The sequence below is a fragment of the Miniopterus schreibersii genome, assembly GCF_964146895.1.
Source record: "Miniopterus schreibersii genome assembly, chromosome: 6".
Classification (NCBI taxonomy): Eukaryota; Metazoa; Chordata; class Mammalia; order Chiroptera; family Miniopteridae; genus Miniopterus; species Miniopterus schreibersii.
This window is the reverse complement of record NC_138107.1, coordinates 38,915,930-38,933,397: the sequence shown is the minus strand read 5'-3', so window position 1 is coordinate 38,933,397 and position 17,468 is coordinate 38,915,930. Positions and strand designations below refer to the sequence as shown.

General features: G+C 36.5%; 1 protein-coding gene across 2 annotated transcripts in view; it reads left to right on the top strand.

Annotated features, from left to right (window-relative positions):
* The window catches only part of SNAP91 (synaptosome associated protein 91), a 110,210-nt gene extending 94,166 nt beyond the window's left edge, over positions 1–16,044 (top strand). The window contains exons 23-29 of one of the 2 annotated variants that reach the window (XM_081140713.1): positions 2,387–2,417; positions 3,287–3,398; positions 3,780–3,803; positions 8,455–8,538; positions 9,151–9,255; positions 12,715–12,817; positions 14,639–16,044. In XM_081140713.1, the coding sequence (XP_080996839.1) occupies positions 2,387–2,417; positions 3,287–3,398; positions 3,780–3,803; positions 8,455–8,538; positions 9,151–9,255; positions 12,715–12,807 (449 nt within the window). In that variant the 3' untranslated portion in view covers positions 12,808–12,817; positions 14,639–16,044. The remainder of the gene's footprint in view (positions 1–2,386; positions 2,418–3,286; positions 3,399–3,779; positions 3,804–8,454; positions 8,539–9,150; positions 9,256–12,714; positions 12,818–14,638) is intronic. The other variant, XM_081140714.1, reaches the window with a different exon arrangement.
* Positions 16,045–17,468: the final 1,424 nt, after the last annotated feature.

The following is a 17,468-nucleotide window of genomic DNA, read 5'->3' as shown; positions in this document are numbered from 1 at the left end:
ATACCAAAAATAGCCAATCAAATAAAAAGTAAATTAATAAGAATGCATCAAAATTAAAAACTTTTGTTAAGCCCGGCTGGGTGTGGCTCAGCGGTTGAGCGTCGACCTGGGATCCAGGAGATCGGGGTTCGATTCCGGGTCAGGGCACATGCCCGGGTGTGGCCTTGATCAGTGACTCTCTCATCATTGATGTTTCTGTCTCTCTCTCCCTCTCCTTTCCTCTCTCTGAAATCAATAAAGATATATTTAAAAAAAAACCAAAAAACCAAAACTTTTGTTACCATTAAGAAAGTGAAAGAACAACCAAGAGAATGAGAGAAAAATTTCCAAATCCTATATCTCATATGGGACTTGTATCCATAATATTAAAGAACTCTTACAATTCATTAATAAAACGACAAATAATTTAAAAACTGGCAAAGGATTTGAATAAGCATTTCTCCAAAAGAGATATGTACAAGTGGCCCACAAGTATATGAAAAGACGTTGAACATCATTGGCCATCAGGGAAATGCAAATCAAAACCACAGTGACAGACGACTTCACACTCACTGGGAACACCATAATAAAAAAGGCAGTAACAAGTGTTGGCTAGGATGTAGGAAAATTAGAACTCCCAACCATTGCTGGTAGGGAAGTAAAATGAGGCAGCCACTTTGAAAACAGTCTTGTAGTTCTTTAAAATAATTCAAAATAAATAATAGAATTAAATGTGGGGGACAAAACTATAAAATTTTTAGAAGAAAATGTATGAGTAAATCTTCATAACCTTGTTCTTAGATATGACACCTAAAGTACAAGCAACAATAGAAAAAAAATAGATAAATAGGACTACCTCAAAATTAAAAACTTTGTTCTACAAATGAGACCATCCAGAAAGTGAAAAACAGCCATCAGACTGGGAGAAAATACGCATCTGATATGGGCCTTGTATCCAGGATAAAGAACGTTACGAGTCAATAATGAAAACACAAATAACCCAATTTTAAAATAGTCAAATGACTCAAGTAAGCATTTCTCCAAAGAATATATGGCCAATTTGCACATGAAAATATATTCAACATCAGTCATCTGTGGAATGCATATCAAAACCACAGTGAGCTATCACTTCAGACCCATTGAGATGTCTATAATAAAAAAGGTAACAGCCAGTGTCAAAGATGTGGAGAAATCGAAACCCTCTAACACTGCTGGTAAGAAGGCAACATCGGGCAGCTACTGTGCAAAGCAGTTTGGCAGTTTCTTGAAATGTTAAACGTGAAGTTGCCATTAGGCAGAGAGTGCACCACATGACGGCCTAGAAGGCTGTTCCCCCAGATCTCCGCTCCGCTCTGCACGAGTCTCGCCTTCTCCCTGAGGCCGGCCCTGAGCACCCTGTTTAATACTGCCTGCCCCGCCGATCCCCCTTACCCTGCGCTTCCATAGCCTTTCCATTTTACCTTCTAGCAGCCTACATAATTTATTATTATTTTACATATACTGTTTATCATCCATCTCACCCCATTAGAACGTAAGTTCCTCCAGGATTGGGATTTTTTTTTCCTTCACTAACATAACCCAAGCACTTAGAACAGTGCCTGATATACGTAGGAGCTCAATAAATATTTGCAGACAGAATAAATGAATCGAGATTAGAGCAGAATGACTAAGCCGGTTGTGTCAGAATCCCCAAGACCGCCCTCATGGTCGTAGATTCACTAGGACTCAAGGGACTCGGCACATTTGTACTCACAGCTCAGATTTATTACAGCAGCATCTTGAGGATGCACAGCTGGGTCACCAGGGAAAACACACAGGCAGAGCCCGAGGCATCCACACTCAGACTTCCTTATGCTCTCTCCTTCCTAGGAGGGAAGAGCACACAGAAAATGTGGCCACATGTGTGATGTTTTTGCCCAACAAGCCCTTCAGAGACTCAGGACCCAGGGTTTTCCTTGGGTGCTGATCATGTACCAAAGTTTAAATCTCGCAGAAGGAAAGCAGGTGTTCAGCGTAAACCATGTTGTTTGTATGGTTTAGACACAGTAAGCCACCCTTATCATTAGGAGAAGTTTTATCTCAGTATAGAGAATAATTTACTAGCTGGGCTCCCAGATGCCAGCTGCACAGACCTTTCTACGATAGCAGCCTCAAGCCTGCTGTGTTTACTCTTTTCTGAACACCAGTTGACATTAAAATGTGATCCTTAAGTATAATGTAAAGTAAAAGAAAATGTTAGATTTGTGAATGTTTCCTAACATAGTTTCTCCTTTGTAAAACTGAATGTAGTCATTCCTAGGCAAAATATGGACTCTTTCTAGACCTCTGAGTCTTTGATCTTTTAAATGTCATATCATTTAAGCTGAGTATAGAGGTTTAAATTCTTTTTCCTTTTATCCATTTATAGATCTTGGGATTTCTGGCACCACATCCAAAAAGTAAGTGTTTCCTAAACTATGTGGTTTTCTTGTGACAATGTATTTGTACTTATTTGAGGCTATCAAACATTGTTCTCATTAATTATTCATTCTCAGGCTAGGTAATTTCAGAATTGGTTTTTATTTCATACTGGATTCTTGTTTTTGTTGTTTTCTACTGAAACATCCAACCCGTTGGCTCTGGCAATGAAAAGGAATAATCTATTTCAGTCTCCAAGATTGTCACAAAGTTTTATCTATAAATATTGGGGAATTGTGGTTTGATTACTGTAATAGCTTTATAGTCAAGGTTCATTACAATATACCTAGCTAACATTGATTTTTAAAAGTCTCTCATGGAGGTTCAATTTTAAAGAAGGATCGTGGGAATGATAAACAATGTACCCTTTTTAGACGCATATTTCAACATCTGGAATTGGGATCCATTTTACAGTAAATGGTATCTTACAGTCACTGTAAGGCAGGTTGTAGTCATGATATAGTTGTGTGAAAACTTCTGTCAGTCTAGAAAGTGCCATTATGGATGCACCTTAAATTCTACAAAGTGTAGATACACTGTATTTATGATAGACTTATTTGGAATTTTTTTATAACCAGTGAGGAATTCAGTTAAATTCTGTGGCATATTTTTGTATTAGAAGTGATAGAAAGTTCCTGTTATCATTGAGGTCCAAACTCTAAATTGTTTTTGTCAAGTGCTTTTAAGCTTTCTTAGATACAATATGGTAAGTTTTAACCTGTTCTCTTTCTTATCACTGGTCTCGAGCAGACTGCTTCTAACTCCAAATAAAACTATGTCAGGAATCACACACCATCCTTCTGATTAGTGTATTTTTGTGTTTTTGTTTGTTTTGCATGCTTGATTTTAGGGGAGATCTTCAGTGGAATGCTGGAGAGAAAAAGTTGACCGGTGGAGCCAACTGGCAGCCGAAAGTGGCCCCGGCAACCTGGTCAGCAGGAGTTCCACCAAGTGCACCTTTGGTATGTAGCCACCGGAGGCCAGGGCAGTGCGGGCAACTTGCCAGTTTCCTAGTGTACACAGCACAGTGCATTTTGATTAATTTTGCTACTGACACTATATTTTCTCATGAACATCGAAGAATTATAAGCAAGGTGCAGTATTTACCAAAATGCAAATCTTACTGACTTTTTACTTGATAAAGATTATGACCTATTTTTTCATTTTAATTATTTCAAAATAGTATGTATGTTTCTTGAGATATTAGTTCTACATTTGTACAATTATGAGAATAATTTTTCAAAAGCATTTAATATCATGGGTCATTATCTATATTTTATTACATTTTTTGCCCAGATTTCTTGATTGTCTTAATAAGTAATAAAAACTTTTTTTCTTACCAGAAAGATTGGGCAGTTTTCTATTGTGTAAGTGAACTTTCATTTTAAAATGCTATGAATTCTCACTATTTTAAAAAATTACAACTACTAACACCATCTTTTCTATACTATTCAAATAGGTTTTATTTCTGTATATTAAACTTCTATTAATATATTAATACCACCATTCACTCTGTGAAATAGCATATCACTGGTAATAAAGACTAATTATTATTTTGTGAAATTTGCTGCCACAAAAAGTGTTTTCCTATATATGCCCCATATTTAGCAAAACTAGGCTAGTCACTGTTTCCCAAGTTCACTTACCTTTACTTACCACCTTCACCTGTCTATACCAAACTCATATCAAAGGCTTTCTTGATACAATACTCTCCTTGTTGCCTGAGTTAATCCTAACCATCACCCACCAATCCCAGCCAAACAAATATGCATGGAAGTGAATTAATATAAATAGAATATAAACATTTTAGATGTCCTCTATTAAAACTATTGTGTTCCTTAAATTAATTTAAATATCAGAATTTTGGAATTTATAACATATTGTCTTTTAAATAATTTTATAAATAGTAATGTTTATATATATAAGCAGTTTTATAAATAAAAATAAGTTCAAACCAATCTGAAAAATGCCTTTTGAACCAAAATTTGCCACTAAACAGAACTAACGGTATTCATTGAATTACAATTTATACCATAGTTTCTATAGGAAAATACATTCTGTTCTCAAAACCCAGTTCCTCTGGTCAGCCCAACCCCACTGGTGATGTTAGTGAGAGAGGAAATTCAAGGACTAATATTCTCTGCCTTTGGTGAGTTCAAAGTCTGAAAGAACTTAATTTTAAGAAGTGATTTATAAGAGATAACAAAGAGAAAATTGCCTATTGTATCTAGATATTTATCTTTTTAAATCTTTCTTCACATTATTTAATAACAATGCTTGTCCTGGCCTGTGTGGCTCAGTGGTTAGAGCGTCAGCCTGTGCACCAAAGGATCGTGGGTTGGTTTCCTGGTCAAGGGCACGTACCTGGGTTGCAGGGTCAATTTCCAGTCCCAGTGGGAGGCAACCAGTCTATGTATCTCTCTCACGTCAATGTCTCTCTCTGTCTCTCTTCCTCTCTCTCTTTCCCCCCTCCCTCAGCTCCTTCCACTCTTTCTAAAAAATCAATGGAAAATACAGGGTGTCCCCCCAAAAGTGTATATGTACTTTAACAGCTGATAGCTCGATTTTGAAAATGAAATATATTTTAATAAACACTGCCTTTATAATTATTCAAAGTGTGTATATACATTTTTTTAGGACGCCCTATATATTCTCGGGTGAGAATTAAAAAATAATAATAATGAATAATGCTTAAGAGTACCATTTTTGTATTTAACAATACAGTAAAGAGTTCCATTTTAATTTTTACGAAGGATACTTAGTAGAAAACTAAATTTCTCTTTTAAACTGATCTATAAGATGACCATTTAATTTATTGTCCAAACCTAGACTTGTTTGTGGGTGAAAGGGAGCATAATTGTTACTCAAACATTTACCCCTGGCCGGTGACTCAGATAGATGCTGAGTCCATAAGCACCTAGCACAAGGGACTGCGCTCCATTCTTAAATACAAAAGCACTTGAGAACTACTGTCTTGTTGAAGGGAGAGGGAGAGCGATTCAATAAAATCCCTAATGAAAGAAAAAGCTTCTTTAGAACTGATCTTATCAATCTATTAATACTACATAGTAACATTAAATCTCACAATTTATATTTTCATTAACCAAGTTCAAGGAACGAATTTTCCTATTCTATTGTATGCAAGGTTAAAGAGGACTTGTGTGCTGTTCTGAGTTTACACTTTAATGGTGTTTCCCGATTCAGTGGGATCAAGTTTTAAGTTGTTTTTTAACAAGTTAGTTTCAGAACAGTCAATGTGATAGCAGCTTCTAAGATGGAATGAGGAGAGTGGAGAAAGGGTGGTGAGAATACTGATATCTGGCAGATCAGCTGTAGGTTAAAAAAAATGGTTGAGAGCCTGAGGTGAGGGGGAAAGGAAGACAAGAAAGAAAACTCTCCGGTAGAATCCACACAGCTGTGGGTCATGGTGAATGAAGCCACAAGACAGTGGATGCCCAGGTTTCTATGTGAGATAGTTTGCTAAATAATGAGGCCTTCAACCAAGAAGGGGAATAAGGGAAGTACTCTAAAAATAGTATTAGGTTGGAGACCTTCCTTGGCCATCACCTCCCCTGAGATCAAGATTTTTACCATATAAATTGTGAATTCATCAAATACTTATTCAACAGCTGTTTTGCTTCTTTAGGGCAGCAAGGCCGCCACTTGTCTGATTGGCAGGCACCGTCACGGAGACTGAGATTAATATTCTCATTTTTTTAAACCTCAAAATGCCTTATGTTGGTTTATGAAGCAGAAAGCTTCAAATTCTTAGTAAGCTCCAGAAAGGTAGAGACTGTAGGCTTGAGCATAGAGAAGCCACAGCAGCTCTGGAAAGAGAAATTAGAACAGAAATAATTTATTAGGAGAGCAGAGTTACATGTAGTTCTATTTCTTTTGTTTATTTTCCTTAACAAATATAAAGGCTCTCATATGCAGAGTGGTTTTATCTTTATTAACTCTCACTGAGCCTTATCTGTAGTCTATATAAATTCACTACCATTTACTGCAAAGCTCTCCTTCCTTAACAAAGCGCTGGCTCTGCTTTTACCTCAGAAAGCACTCCACAGGCCTCTGGCTTCCCTCCACCCCATTCTCTCATAAAATCTCTCTTCCATTTTCCTATTTCTTAAAATATGTTTAAGTTTCTTTTTCTAAGAATATTCACATATTCCAAGATTCATGTTTCAGAAGCAGCAGAGTAGTGTGTCCAAATTTTCCTGGCCCTCTGCAGACCTTTACCTCTGAGTAGGAGCTGAAGGGGCAGAAGCGGGGGTGAGAATTCTTTCGCTGCCTTTTAAAGTTTTTATTTGCAGACAAGAGCTAAGGTTGCTTTTCCCAATTTGTTTCGAATTTCCCTCAATTGCTACTTGGAGGTGCAGCTATAAAATTTTTCAGATCAGAGAAGCCAAGTTAGATCTAAGAGCCTTAACAGGACTGGACTATTTGAAATCTGTCTGCTGGCAGGGCTTTGTCATCATGGCCATCAGGGGCCCTGAGTTTCCAGAGCCACCCAATGCATAACAGGCCTGTCAAGTTTCCATCATACAAACTGAGAAGATACTTAGACTTTCCATAATACAAACTGAGAAGATACTTAGAATTCAGGAATATGTGTATTTTGCAGGAAGTCAGAGAATCTGCAATTCTCTCCCTTTGGTGTGTTTTGTTTTGTTTTGGGGTTTTTTTGGTGTTGAGTTGTATGAGTTCTTTATAAATTTTGGATACTAACCCCTTATCAGATGTATCACTGGCAAATATGTCCTCCCATTCAGTAGCTTGTCTCTTTGTTTTGTTGGTGGTTTTCTTTGCTGTGCAAAAACTTTTTAGTTTGATGTAGTCCCATTTCTTTTTTTCTTTTTTTCCCTTGCCCAAGGAGACATATCCAAAAAGATATTGCCAAAAACATAGTCACAGAGTTCTCTGCCTATATTTTCTTCTAGGAGTTTTGTGGTTTCAACTTATATTTAACTTGTTAATCCATTTTGAGGTGTTTTTTTTTTTATATAAGAAAGTGGTCCAATTTCATTTTTTGCATGTATCTGTTCAACTTTCCCAGCACCACTTACTGAAGAGACTATCTTTATCTCATTGTATATCCTTACCTCCTTTGTCGTAGATTAATTAACCATATAAGCATATTTCTTCCTTTTTTACCTGGTTACTCTTTATTTATTTTTCTCACCTAATTTCCCTGATTAGAACTTCTAGTATATCTTTGTCTTGTTATTAAGGAGAAAGCTTTCAGTCATTCAACATTAAGTACAGTGTTAGCCACGGGTACTTTGTAGGTGTCCTGTATGAGGCTGAGGAATTTTGCTTCTATTCCTAGCTTGTTGAGTGTTTTGTTGTTGTTATGTTAGGGTGTTGGATTTTTTTTAAATGTCCTTTTGCATCTATTGAGATGATCATGTGGGGGGTTTTTCTTAAATTTATTATTGAATTCCTTTGTTAAATCTCACCTGGTCATGGTGTATAATTCTTTTAATATGTTACTGGATTCAGTGTGCTAGTATTTTGTTGAGAATTTTTGCATCAGTGTTCATAAAGAATATTGATCTGTAGTTTCCTTTTTTGTGATGTCCTTGAAATAAAAATGAGGGAGATGAAAACTAAGCATTGAAAATTTAAATGTAAACACATTCCTCAAATGTTTAATCCAATATTTGTCGGAGGATATAGTGATAGGAAAGGACAAGCTTAGAGAAATTTGACTCATTTATAGTAAGGTTGGAGGAGAGATATAAAAGGAGGTAGAGAGGAAACCATATGCTGTAAGTAAGCAGCTAGCCAATGAACCCAAATAGTACTATTAAGTGAACTTCAATTTAGTAACTGTGTTCATAGAGTTGTCCTGGTGCTAGAGCCATTTTTTAAAATTTGAAAATTCTTTACATGTCTACATATACCTAAGGAGTATGCGTTTTAAAATTATATTCTGTCATTTTAAACCAAATTATGTTGGTTCTTTCTCTTTGTTATTATTTTGTGTGTATGTTTGTTTTGTGGTTTTTATGGTAGCAAGGAGCTGTACCTCCAACCAGTTCAGTTCCTCCTGTTGCTGGGGCCCCAACTGTTGGACAACCAGGAGCAGGATATGGAATGGTGAGTGACAACCTGCACTAAAAATTGTAATTGACATTTCTAAGGCTGTTACCAAATCCCAGATTTTAAAATACTGCTATAGAATATAATTCTTCCCCAAATGCAGTAAAGTAAAATTTTAGAAGTCATCTGCTTTAGATATTAGTAGTCTACACATGACATGATAACATCACATATAAGATAGTTAAAATTATTTCTATCAAAATAATTTCTATAATACATTGATATATTGTTTTTGGAGTTATATTTATCAAAAATTCTTAGTTCAATCATCAAAATCAACTCTTAATCACTATACTAGGACTTTTCACTTACCACTTTTTTCACTAGCAAATTGTAGGGCCATCTTCCATAAAGAAACAAGTTTTTATCGCTTCAAGAATTATGCTTATGGAAGACGAATTAACAACAACAAAGCCTGGCTGTCATGAGGACACTATGTGGCCAGCCAGGCTTCTACTACACCTCTGGAGTCTGCCAGCCTCATAGCCCAAGTTCTACTTTCTCACCTCCTGGACTCCTCAGGATTTGTCAGAAGCATATTAAAGACATACATGGCAGGGCTTTGCCATACTGGATTTCACTCATGCTGTGAACCACCTTTCCTTTCAGCCTCCTGCTGGGACGGGCATGCCCATGATGCCTCAGCAGCCAGTCATGTTTGGACAGCCCATGATGAGGCCACCCTTCGGAGCTGCTGCTGTACCTGGCACACAGGTCCATTTAAATGTCCACAAAACAATGACATTAATTGATAAGTATAAAACTTTCACGTGGAAAACTGTTGAAAAATGTTTTAACCTAATATAATCCTTGTATCTGTTGCTTCAGAAGTAAAGGGAACATGGAAGACAGAGTAGCAGTAGTGTGAAGTTTAGAGAGAAATGGTAGAAATAATTACCTGTCTTAAAGTCCCACCATCCCTCTCCTACTTGATTCTGAATGGTTTCTGAGAACAACCAGGCATTGAAAGTATCTATGCATTTATTCCAGAAAAATGAGTACTTCTCACCCACAGTTTTATTACGGATTCCCAGAGTTAGCCAAAAGTTAGGGACACAGTCCTCCAGACTGCCAAGTTTGCCCAAGACTTGTAACACTAACTTTGATGAGTTTGCCAAACTGCAGAGTCGAAGGGAGCAGTCCCCATAAGACTACCCTCGCTGCAGACATCACCTGCAAGTCTGGGAGCCCTGTGGGCCGCCTTCACTTCAGATCAGTTGCCCACAAATTTGAGGGTTCCTAAGACCACCCTCAAATTGGACAATTTCCTGGTATGACTTAGAGAACTCAGGAAAGCACTAAATTTAAAATTACAGTCTTATTACAGTGAAAGACACAAATTAGATCCAGCCAAAAGAAGAGATACATAGGGTGAATTCTGGGAGGGTTCCAAGCATGAAGCTTCTTTGTTCTCAGGGATGTGTTACCCACCTGGTATCAATGTGTGACAATATGCATGCAATGTCACCAACCCAGGAAGTTCACCTGAGCCTCAGAGTGCAGAATTTTTATTGAGGCTTCATTATATAGAAATGATTGAATGAATTATTGCCAATGTAGTTGAACTTAATCTACCCGCCCTACCCTCTCCCTAAAAGTTCAAAGTGATATCATGTGGCCCAAAGACCCAGCTCTCAAATCACACACTTGGTTTTTCTGTCATGGCTAGCGCCCACTCTGAGCTGTCTTGTTAGCATAAACTTTCAGGTGTGCTTTCAAGAATCCAGCCTTAATAACAAAGATATTCCTGTCACTTGGGAAATTCCCAGGGTTTAGAGGTTACCTACCAGCACCCAGGACAAAGGGCAAACCTCTCTTTAGGGAAGGCCAAATTTCTTGCTAAAATATATACACTCTGTAGAACTCTTTTGCTGCTAATAGTGATAGCCATGCTGATGAGTCACCCTTTCTTGATTTCTCTTATAAATTGCTGGTGGATGTATAATATGTAAAACCAAAAAGGTTTTTACCATGAGAAACTGACTTTGATATAGTCAGAAACCAAGTTATGACTTTACTAGCACCATGCTGAGCAAACCAAAACAAGTAACTCAAATACATTTTAACTATATCTGTAAATGGTTTTGCCTCTATATTTTTAACTTACCAATTGGTTATTTATATTGTCTTATCCATAGGATTCCTACTGTGAACTTTCTGAGTGTACATTAATCCCCTTTGTTCCTTGAACTATCTCTAAATCCATTCACTACCTTTTCCCAAAATTTGCTATCAACTTTTTTACTTTAATCCCTCAAAAGCTACAATGACCAGGAGAGAGAATGGTAGGTGTTCAAAGAGATAAATTTAAAATGTGAGAAACCCTGGCCTTCAGTGCCACAACCAAAGCATTGTCTTCATGAGGAATTTTCTAGTCTGTTCTGAGACTAATGAACCCTTCCTAGAGTTGTTTGTGGGGAGAGTGAAGAAGGTTTTGGGGGGTAGTCGTGGAGTTAAATTTGGTCTAGCTATTTGTAAATTTTAAGAAGGATCTCATTTCTCAGGTTGTATATATTCATGGCTATTTACCACCTTTTTGAAAAAAGGAAGGTGTTTCTATTTTTATGAACTTGGAAGAATGCCACTGAGATTTTTTAAATCTTACTGTATTAGGTGTGCTGAAAACTTTACAAATAAATTAGTACAACTTTATTATTTAAGGTAATTGCTTTCTAGCATAATATCACTGTTACATAATATCAATTTGTTTACTTAATTCAAAGAATAAACTTGAAAAATAGATATGATGAAAACAGTGTTTTGATCATTTCATCAACTTTATGGTTGTTTAGGAAATCATATGCCATATTTATACAATTTTTAGATTGTATATCCTATATTTATACAATTTTTAGATTGTATATCCTATATCAGAGATGAAGCATAGCTGGTTATACTAGATAATAAAATAAACATGACTTTGTAGCTTCAGAAAACAAAACAGCTTTTCATTACTGATGCAATGCCTGGGCAATTCCATTGTTCCTCAACTGGTTGGTATTGTGATGTTGTTATCATCTCCCCTAATTATTAATTGTGGATCAATCCTTGAGTTTCTTATCTTCCAAACAACTTCAATCCTTCTACTTATTTTTTCCTGATCTTCCTATGAAGTATGAATCAAGTTTCTTAAATGGAAATTTGACTGTTAGATTCTGCAGTCAGTCAATAGTGTCTTGGACATAGGAACACATCTGAAAATCCTTACTTCTGGAGCTCTGTTTCCCCGACCAATGAAAACACACATTCCCTGCCCCACAATCCCAGATTTCTGAGATTTCCATCAGATTATGATGAGCATAGGAGATTAATTAGACTCAAAGGATACATGCCAATTATTATTCTACATAGAATTACATAACCTTTTTTAGGCCTTGTACCCTGTTGTGCCTGCAAAAGCCTGCTCCCAGAACTTATTTCTGTCACACAGTGAAATAATTTGGGTATCAAACAGAAACAAGGTAAATTAATTCTTTGCTGCTTTTTCTGCAAGTTCAGTATGATTATTTCCTATAGTATCTAATAATTAGTCTTTTCTGCAATTTGGACAGGCAATATTGGAGTTTAGTGTCATTCTTAACTAGGAAACTGTTTGCTCATCTGAAACAAACTGTCCCAAACTTGACTGGTTTTCACCTAAAATACTTTATATGAAATCCTACTATATTTAGCTAATAATTTTAAGGAATTTCTTATGTGGCTTTCTGTAAACCGTTACTTTTCAATTTCTCCTTCAAACTCGCTGTCACTATGAAAGAAGTCATTTAAATTCCTCTATTAGTTTAGTGGTACTAATAACCCAAAGCCAAAATGCTTTCGTATAGAGAAATTGATGTTTTGTTTTGTTTGCTATATAATCATAGTATCTTTATGTAACTAGTTTTTCACATCTTCTCTACCTCACACCCATATTGTTCTACCAGTCCTCGAATTTTGCTTGGCTACATCTGATGTGAAGGAATATCAAGAAAGCCAAATCTCACTTGAAGTGTATTTTACAAATCCAAAGTGAAGCACAGCAGTGTGACCAAGTAGAACAAAGTAGATTTTGCCAACCCTTAGCCATCTGATCTCCTGCATGTTTGTTTCCTGTGGTACGTGCTCTGCCTAATGCTTACCTATCTCTCTTGTTTGCTTTCTTTCTGCTCTCTTGGGCTGGCCTTTCCCCATTAGCTTTCTCCAAGCCCTACACCTGCCACTCAGAGTCCCAAGAAACCTCCAGCAAAGGACCCATTAGCGGATCTTAACATCAAGGATTTCTTGTAAACAATTTAAGGTATCTAATATTGAGCTTTTCCTGTGGGCTTGTGATAGTTACCTGTGCAATGCTTAGCTATTTCAGGTATGGTATTTGTACTTCTGTGTTTTTAATACATGTATATAATAATAATAACTTGAGTGTTTATATTTTTAAATGAATATCAAAAGCTATTAATGAATTATCATTTTTTTAAACCTTACTTAATTTATAAAACTAAGAGAAAGACATCTCTCCAAATTGTTCTTAGATTGGAAAGCATAGATATTATACTGATAAAGCAAAAAATTGTTCAAGCTACTAGGTAAATTGTGACTAGAATTGATAGAAAGGTAACATTTATAATATTGCCTTTAGAAATCACCTAAGAATATATTTGGCTACATATCGTATTTTTATTTTGTTTAGCCTTTCTTGGCCTCGTCAAATAAAACTTAGATTATTACCCTTTGCTTTTCCACATTCAAGCAGAATTTTAAATTTTAAGGTTCAAAATTTAAATTCCTAATATAATATGAAATGATTAATAGTAGACTTAGGAAGGAAACTGATGAAGGAAAAGGTTTACTGTTAATCCCAGCACCTTACACAGTGGGTAGGCTCTCAACAAATGCTTGCTGTGAGTGTAGAGGGACAGTAATAATGCCGCTTTTCATTTACACAGGACTTTTCCTACCCACTTCTCAGGCATAAGCTTCTTTGACCTTCTCTGTATGAGATCAAAGCCCGTGAAATAAACTAGTAGCCAGATACTTTAGTCTCCATTTCACAGCTAAAGAAACTGGCACGTGGCATCAAGTGATTCGCCCAGGGTCACACTGGAGGAGCAGAGTGTTGAAGTTTTGGGCCACTGTCCAGTGTTATTTTTATTATGCATCTATACCTGTATATTTTTAAACTTTCTCTAATGCCTACTAAGATTTTTTCAAATTCCTGCTTTATGATTTTTTTCTTATGAAAAGTTAATACTTTGTCATTTTGAGACCTTGACATCTCAGCCAAGTAATTTCTCTTGTGCCCAACCTTTATATTCCACTTTGGGTTGGACTGGGCTGGTGTAGGCATAAGTAAGACAATAAGCACTTATTTTAGCAACTGAACATTCAGGAATGACCAAGGGCACTGCACAGAGCAGCCTTTTATCTGCCTCGTATTCAGCAAATATTGCTCTCATCATATGTCAGGAATGCTGATTAATACCCAAAACTGAGACCCTTGAGACAGTCCCTACCCTCAGAGATTCACAGTCAGGAGGGAGACATGCAGACGGTTTTGTGAAGAGCTACCCACGGAGCTAAGCCTTAAGACCCCAGGCAAGGTTTCTTGGCAAAGATGACTTGTGAAGCTTAGGAGAGAATAGAGGAAGTGAAGGCACTGAGTCACCAGGAATCTCTCCTTTCTCTTCTGTTCTGTCACTTGTTCAACATTGAACACCATAACTAAAAATAATAATAATAATAATAATAATAATAATAATAATAATAGACATCACTGCCATTCCTTTTTTCACTGCTCTTTTCTAAAGGTTAGTTGTTCTTCATTGAAACTAAAGGTCTTACTACCAAGATTTTTAAGTATCCAAATTCCAAAATTTTGCTGATATAATTCTTTTCTAAAACAAAACTATACATTAAATGGTTTTTGTTTGTTTATTCCTGGCTGAAATGTTAAGCTCCTTTTAAAGAATGGCAAAAAGTATATGAATGTGACTTTGGTCATATAGAAGCCTTCTGTGTAAAGATTTTTTGTGTTACCTATGAATTAAAATTTCAAGAGAAGTAAAATGTTTGAGGTGCCTGCAATATTGTTTTTTAATTCAAGTGCTTTTTATCTTTACAGCTGCAATTTTTGTGACTGAATAGGAAAAAAATAATGAGTTTGGAGACTTCAAATAAGATTGACGCTCAGAGTTACAAAGTGAGCCACCAGTACCAAACCCAATGCTTCCTCACACCTTCTCTCCCGAAACGTGTAGCACAGCTGTGAAAGTGACCCTTAGGAATGTGTACGACCTTAGCTGTTACCCCTACTCTCAGACTTGTAGTGTATTTGGGTTATTTGTGTGTTGTATGATGTAAACAATGAATGGATGTTTCTCACGCCCTTAGTGCTTTTCTGGACCTCACCCATGGACGGATGATGAAGCTGTTGTGTGGTGAGCCATTTGGAAAGATGTGTCTGTGTTTTTGAAGGTTTCAATGTATATATAACTTTTGGACAAACCTAAACTCTCTCCATAAATTCTCTTTTCTTCTGTATCCCTGTTACAAACATAGTGTGATGATATCAAATAGTAAGGAAAACACTTAAATATACAAAAGTTTTTTCTGTGTGGAGTACATTTTTCCAATCACAGGAACTTCAACTGTTGTGAGAAATGTTTATTTTTGTGGCACTGTATATGTTAAGAAATTTTATTTTAAAAAATATAAAGGTTAACGTCCATAATAAATATTTCTCCTTGAAGCTCCCTTATCAAGAATGAAGTAAAAATGTGAGAAGAATTCCCTATTTAATCACTGCTATATTAAAATATATATTTTAATTATATTTGACAGGTTTTGCATCTAAATTGACCTATTTATTCATTCTTGATAAAATGCACTGAAAAGTAAAGGGTCCGTTTCTATCATGTCCATGCAAATGCGATTAGAGATGTGCTATTCAAGTGATATTATGAAGGCACCCCAAAGTATATCTGTAATTTAAAGATTACTGCAGATACTTTTATTTTATTGTGGATTTTATGTACATCTATTAAGTTAGTATTTCTCTGTGTGTTCTGTAGACTAGTGTTCTTCCATCCCTCAACTGAGCTCTGAGTAGGTTTTGTTGTACCATTGTGATTATAGAATTTAAACTAATTCAGAGAATTGTATCCTTTACTGTACATACTGTATTCTTTACTTTTTAATTTGTCGTCATTCTGTCTGTGCTGATGGCTTGGCTTCAGATTTCGATGCATAAATGAGGTCACTGTTGATCAGTGTTGCTAGTGGCTTGGCAGCTCTTCGTAAAAGCATATTGGGTTGGAAAGGTGTTTGCCTATTTTTCGAATTATTTAATAGATGTATGGTACCATTTAAAAGTGGTTGTATCTGAATTTACTGTGGGGATAACATACACTGTAATGGGGAAAATTACCTGAAACCAATTTCAAAATGGCTTTCTTTGTATTTCAGTTTAAAAACCCAGTGCATGTATGCCCTCTGAGATGCAATAAACATCTTGAACAAAGAAAACGCAAACATAATCTTTCTCTCTGATTATTTTTTAGGGGGAAAATGTCTGTTTCCAGTGACACACAGAGCACATAACAAAATACTGAAATTTTAAAACATTCAGGGTGAGAAATGTTGTCCATACCAACATAGTTTTGATAATTTTACAATAAGTTAAAAACGGGGAAAAAGAACAATTTTAATCAGCTATCATTAAACTTGGGACTCCATGGCTGCTGCCACATAAACTGAAATTCCATATTTCAAAAAAGGAGAGGATGAACTTTCTTTTAAAATATGCAATTAAATTCATAATAGTTATGTGAGAATTCCCCATGGAAGTTGAAGACTAATGTGATGTTAGGCTATAATTTACTCACACGCTTGAGTACAGTCGCTCAGACACAAACTGTAGGTTAGGCTGTTTTAACAAAATTGGGTGACTTGATGCCTACAACTAGGTTTGTTACGTCTCAAAAAGTAGGTCAATCTCAAATGGAAGTATTTCTCAAATGGAAGCATACTCTTATTTCTAAAACTAACTTCCTTAGTTACCTAGTTTTGTATATGGGAAGTGACTTGCAGAAGCTAGTGTCCGATGATGTAATATGATTTTTATAGATTACATTTGACCCTATATCCCGTTATGGGCATATTGTAATAAAAAAGTTGCATTAGATTGTGAATCATTTTAAGTTTCACATTGAATTTTTTTAAAAGAAGCTTTCCTCTTCTTTGAACAAGAGCACTATTTTAAAATCAGACCCTGGGTCCTTGCTGTGGTGAGTGTCTTGGTGTCCCTGTAGGTCAGGGGTGGGGAACCTTTTGTCTGCCAAGGGCCATTTGGATATTTAGAACATCATTTGAGGGCCATACAAAATTATCAACTTAAAAATTAGCCTGCTATATTTGGTCAAACATTTAATTAACTTACCCCTAATGTGATGGATGAAACTGCTGCTCTTTGGTGAGGTCTTGGCAGGGCCAGACCAAATGATTTCTCAGGCCATATATGGCCCGCGGGCCAGACGTTCCCCACCCCTGTTAGGGGATTGTCTCATAGCTAAGACGCTAGATGAAGTCCTCTGGGTACGCAAAAAATTAAACTGTCTGCATAATTTTCAACTGAGGTCCGGTTTATTTATGGTGCTCCTCCAGATGGCCCACGTGCCTTTCTGGCCTCAACTCTGCTTCCACGCCACTCTGTGCATGCGTTCACACACGTGCACAAGCACGCTGTTCTGTGTGTGACCATGCCAGCACTCATGCAAGGGACACCAAGCACTCTGCTGGCCCACCCAGGGCCCGCTGCTGAAATGACCCCACCAACCCACCAGTACAGCTAAATCCCACTCATCCATCATGACTCCCCACGTCTTCTTCTCAGAGCACAACTTTCAACAGCCTTCATGGCATTTAATATATTGTGTTATAATCAGCTATGAAGA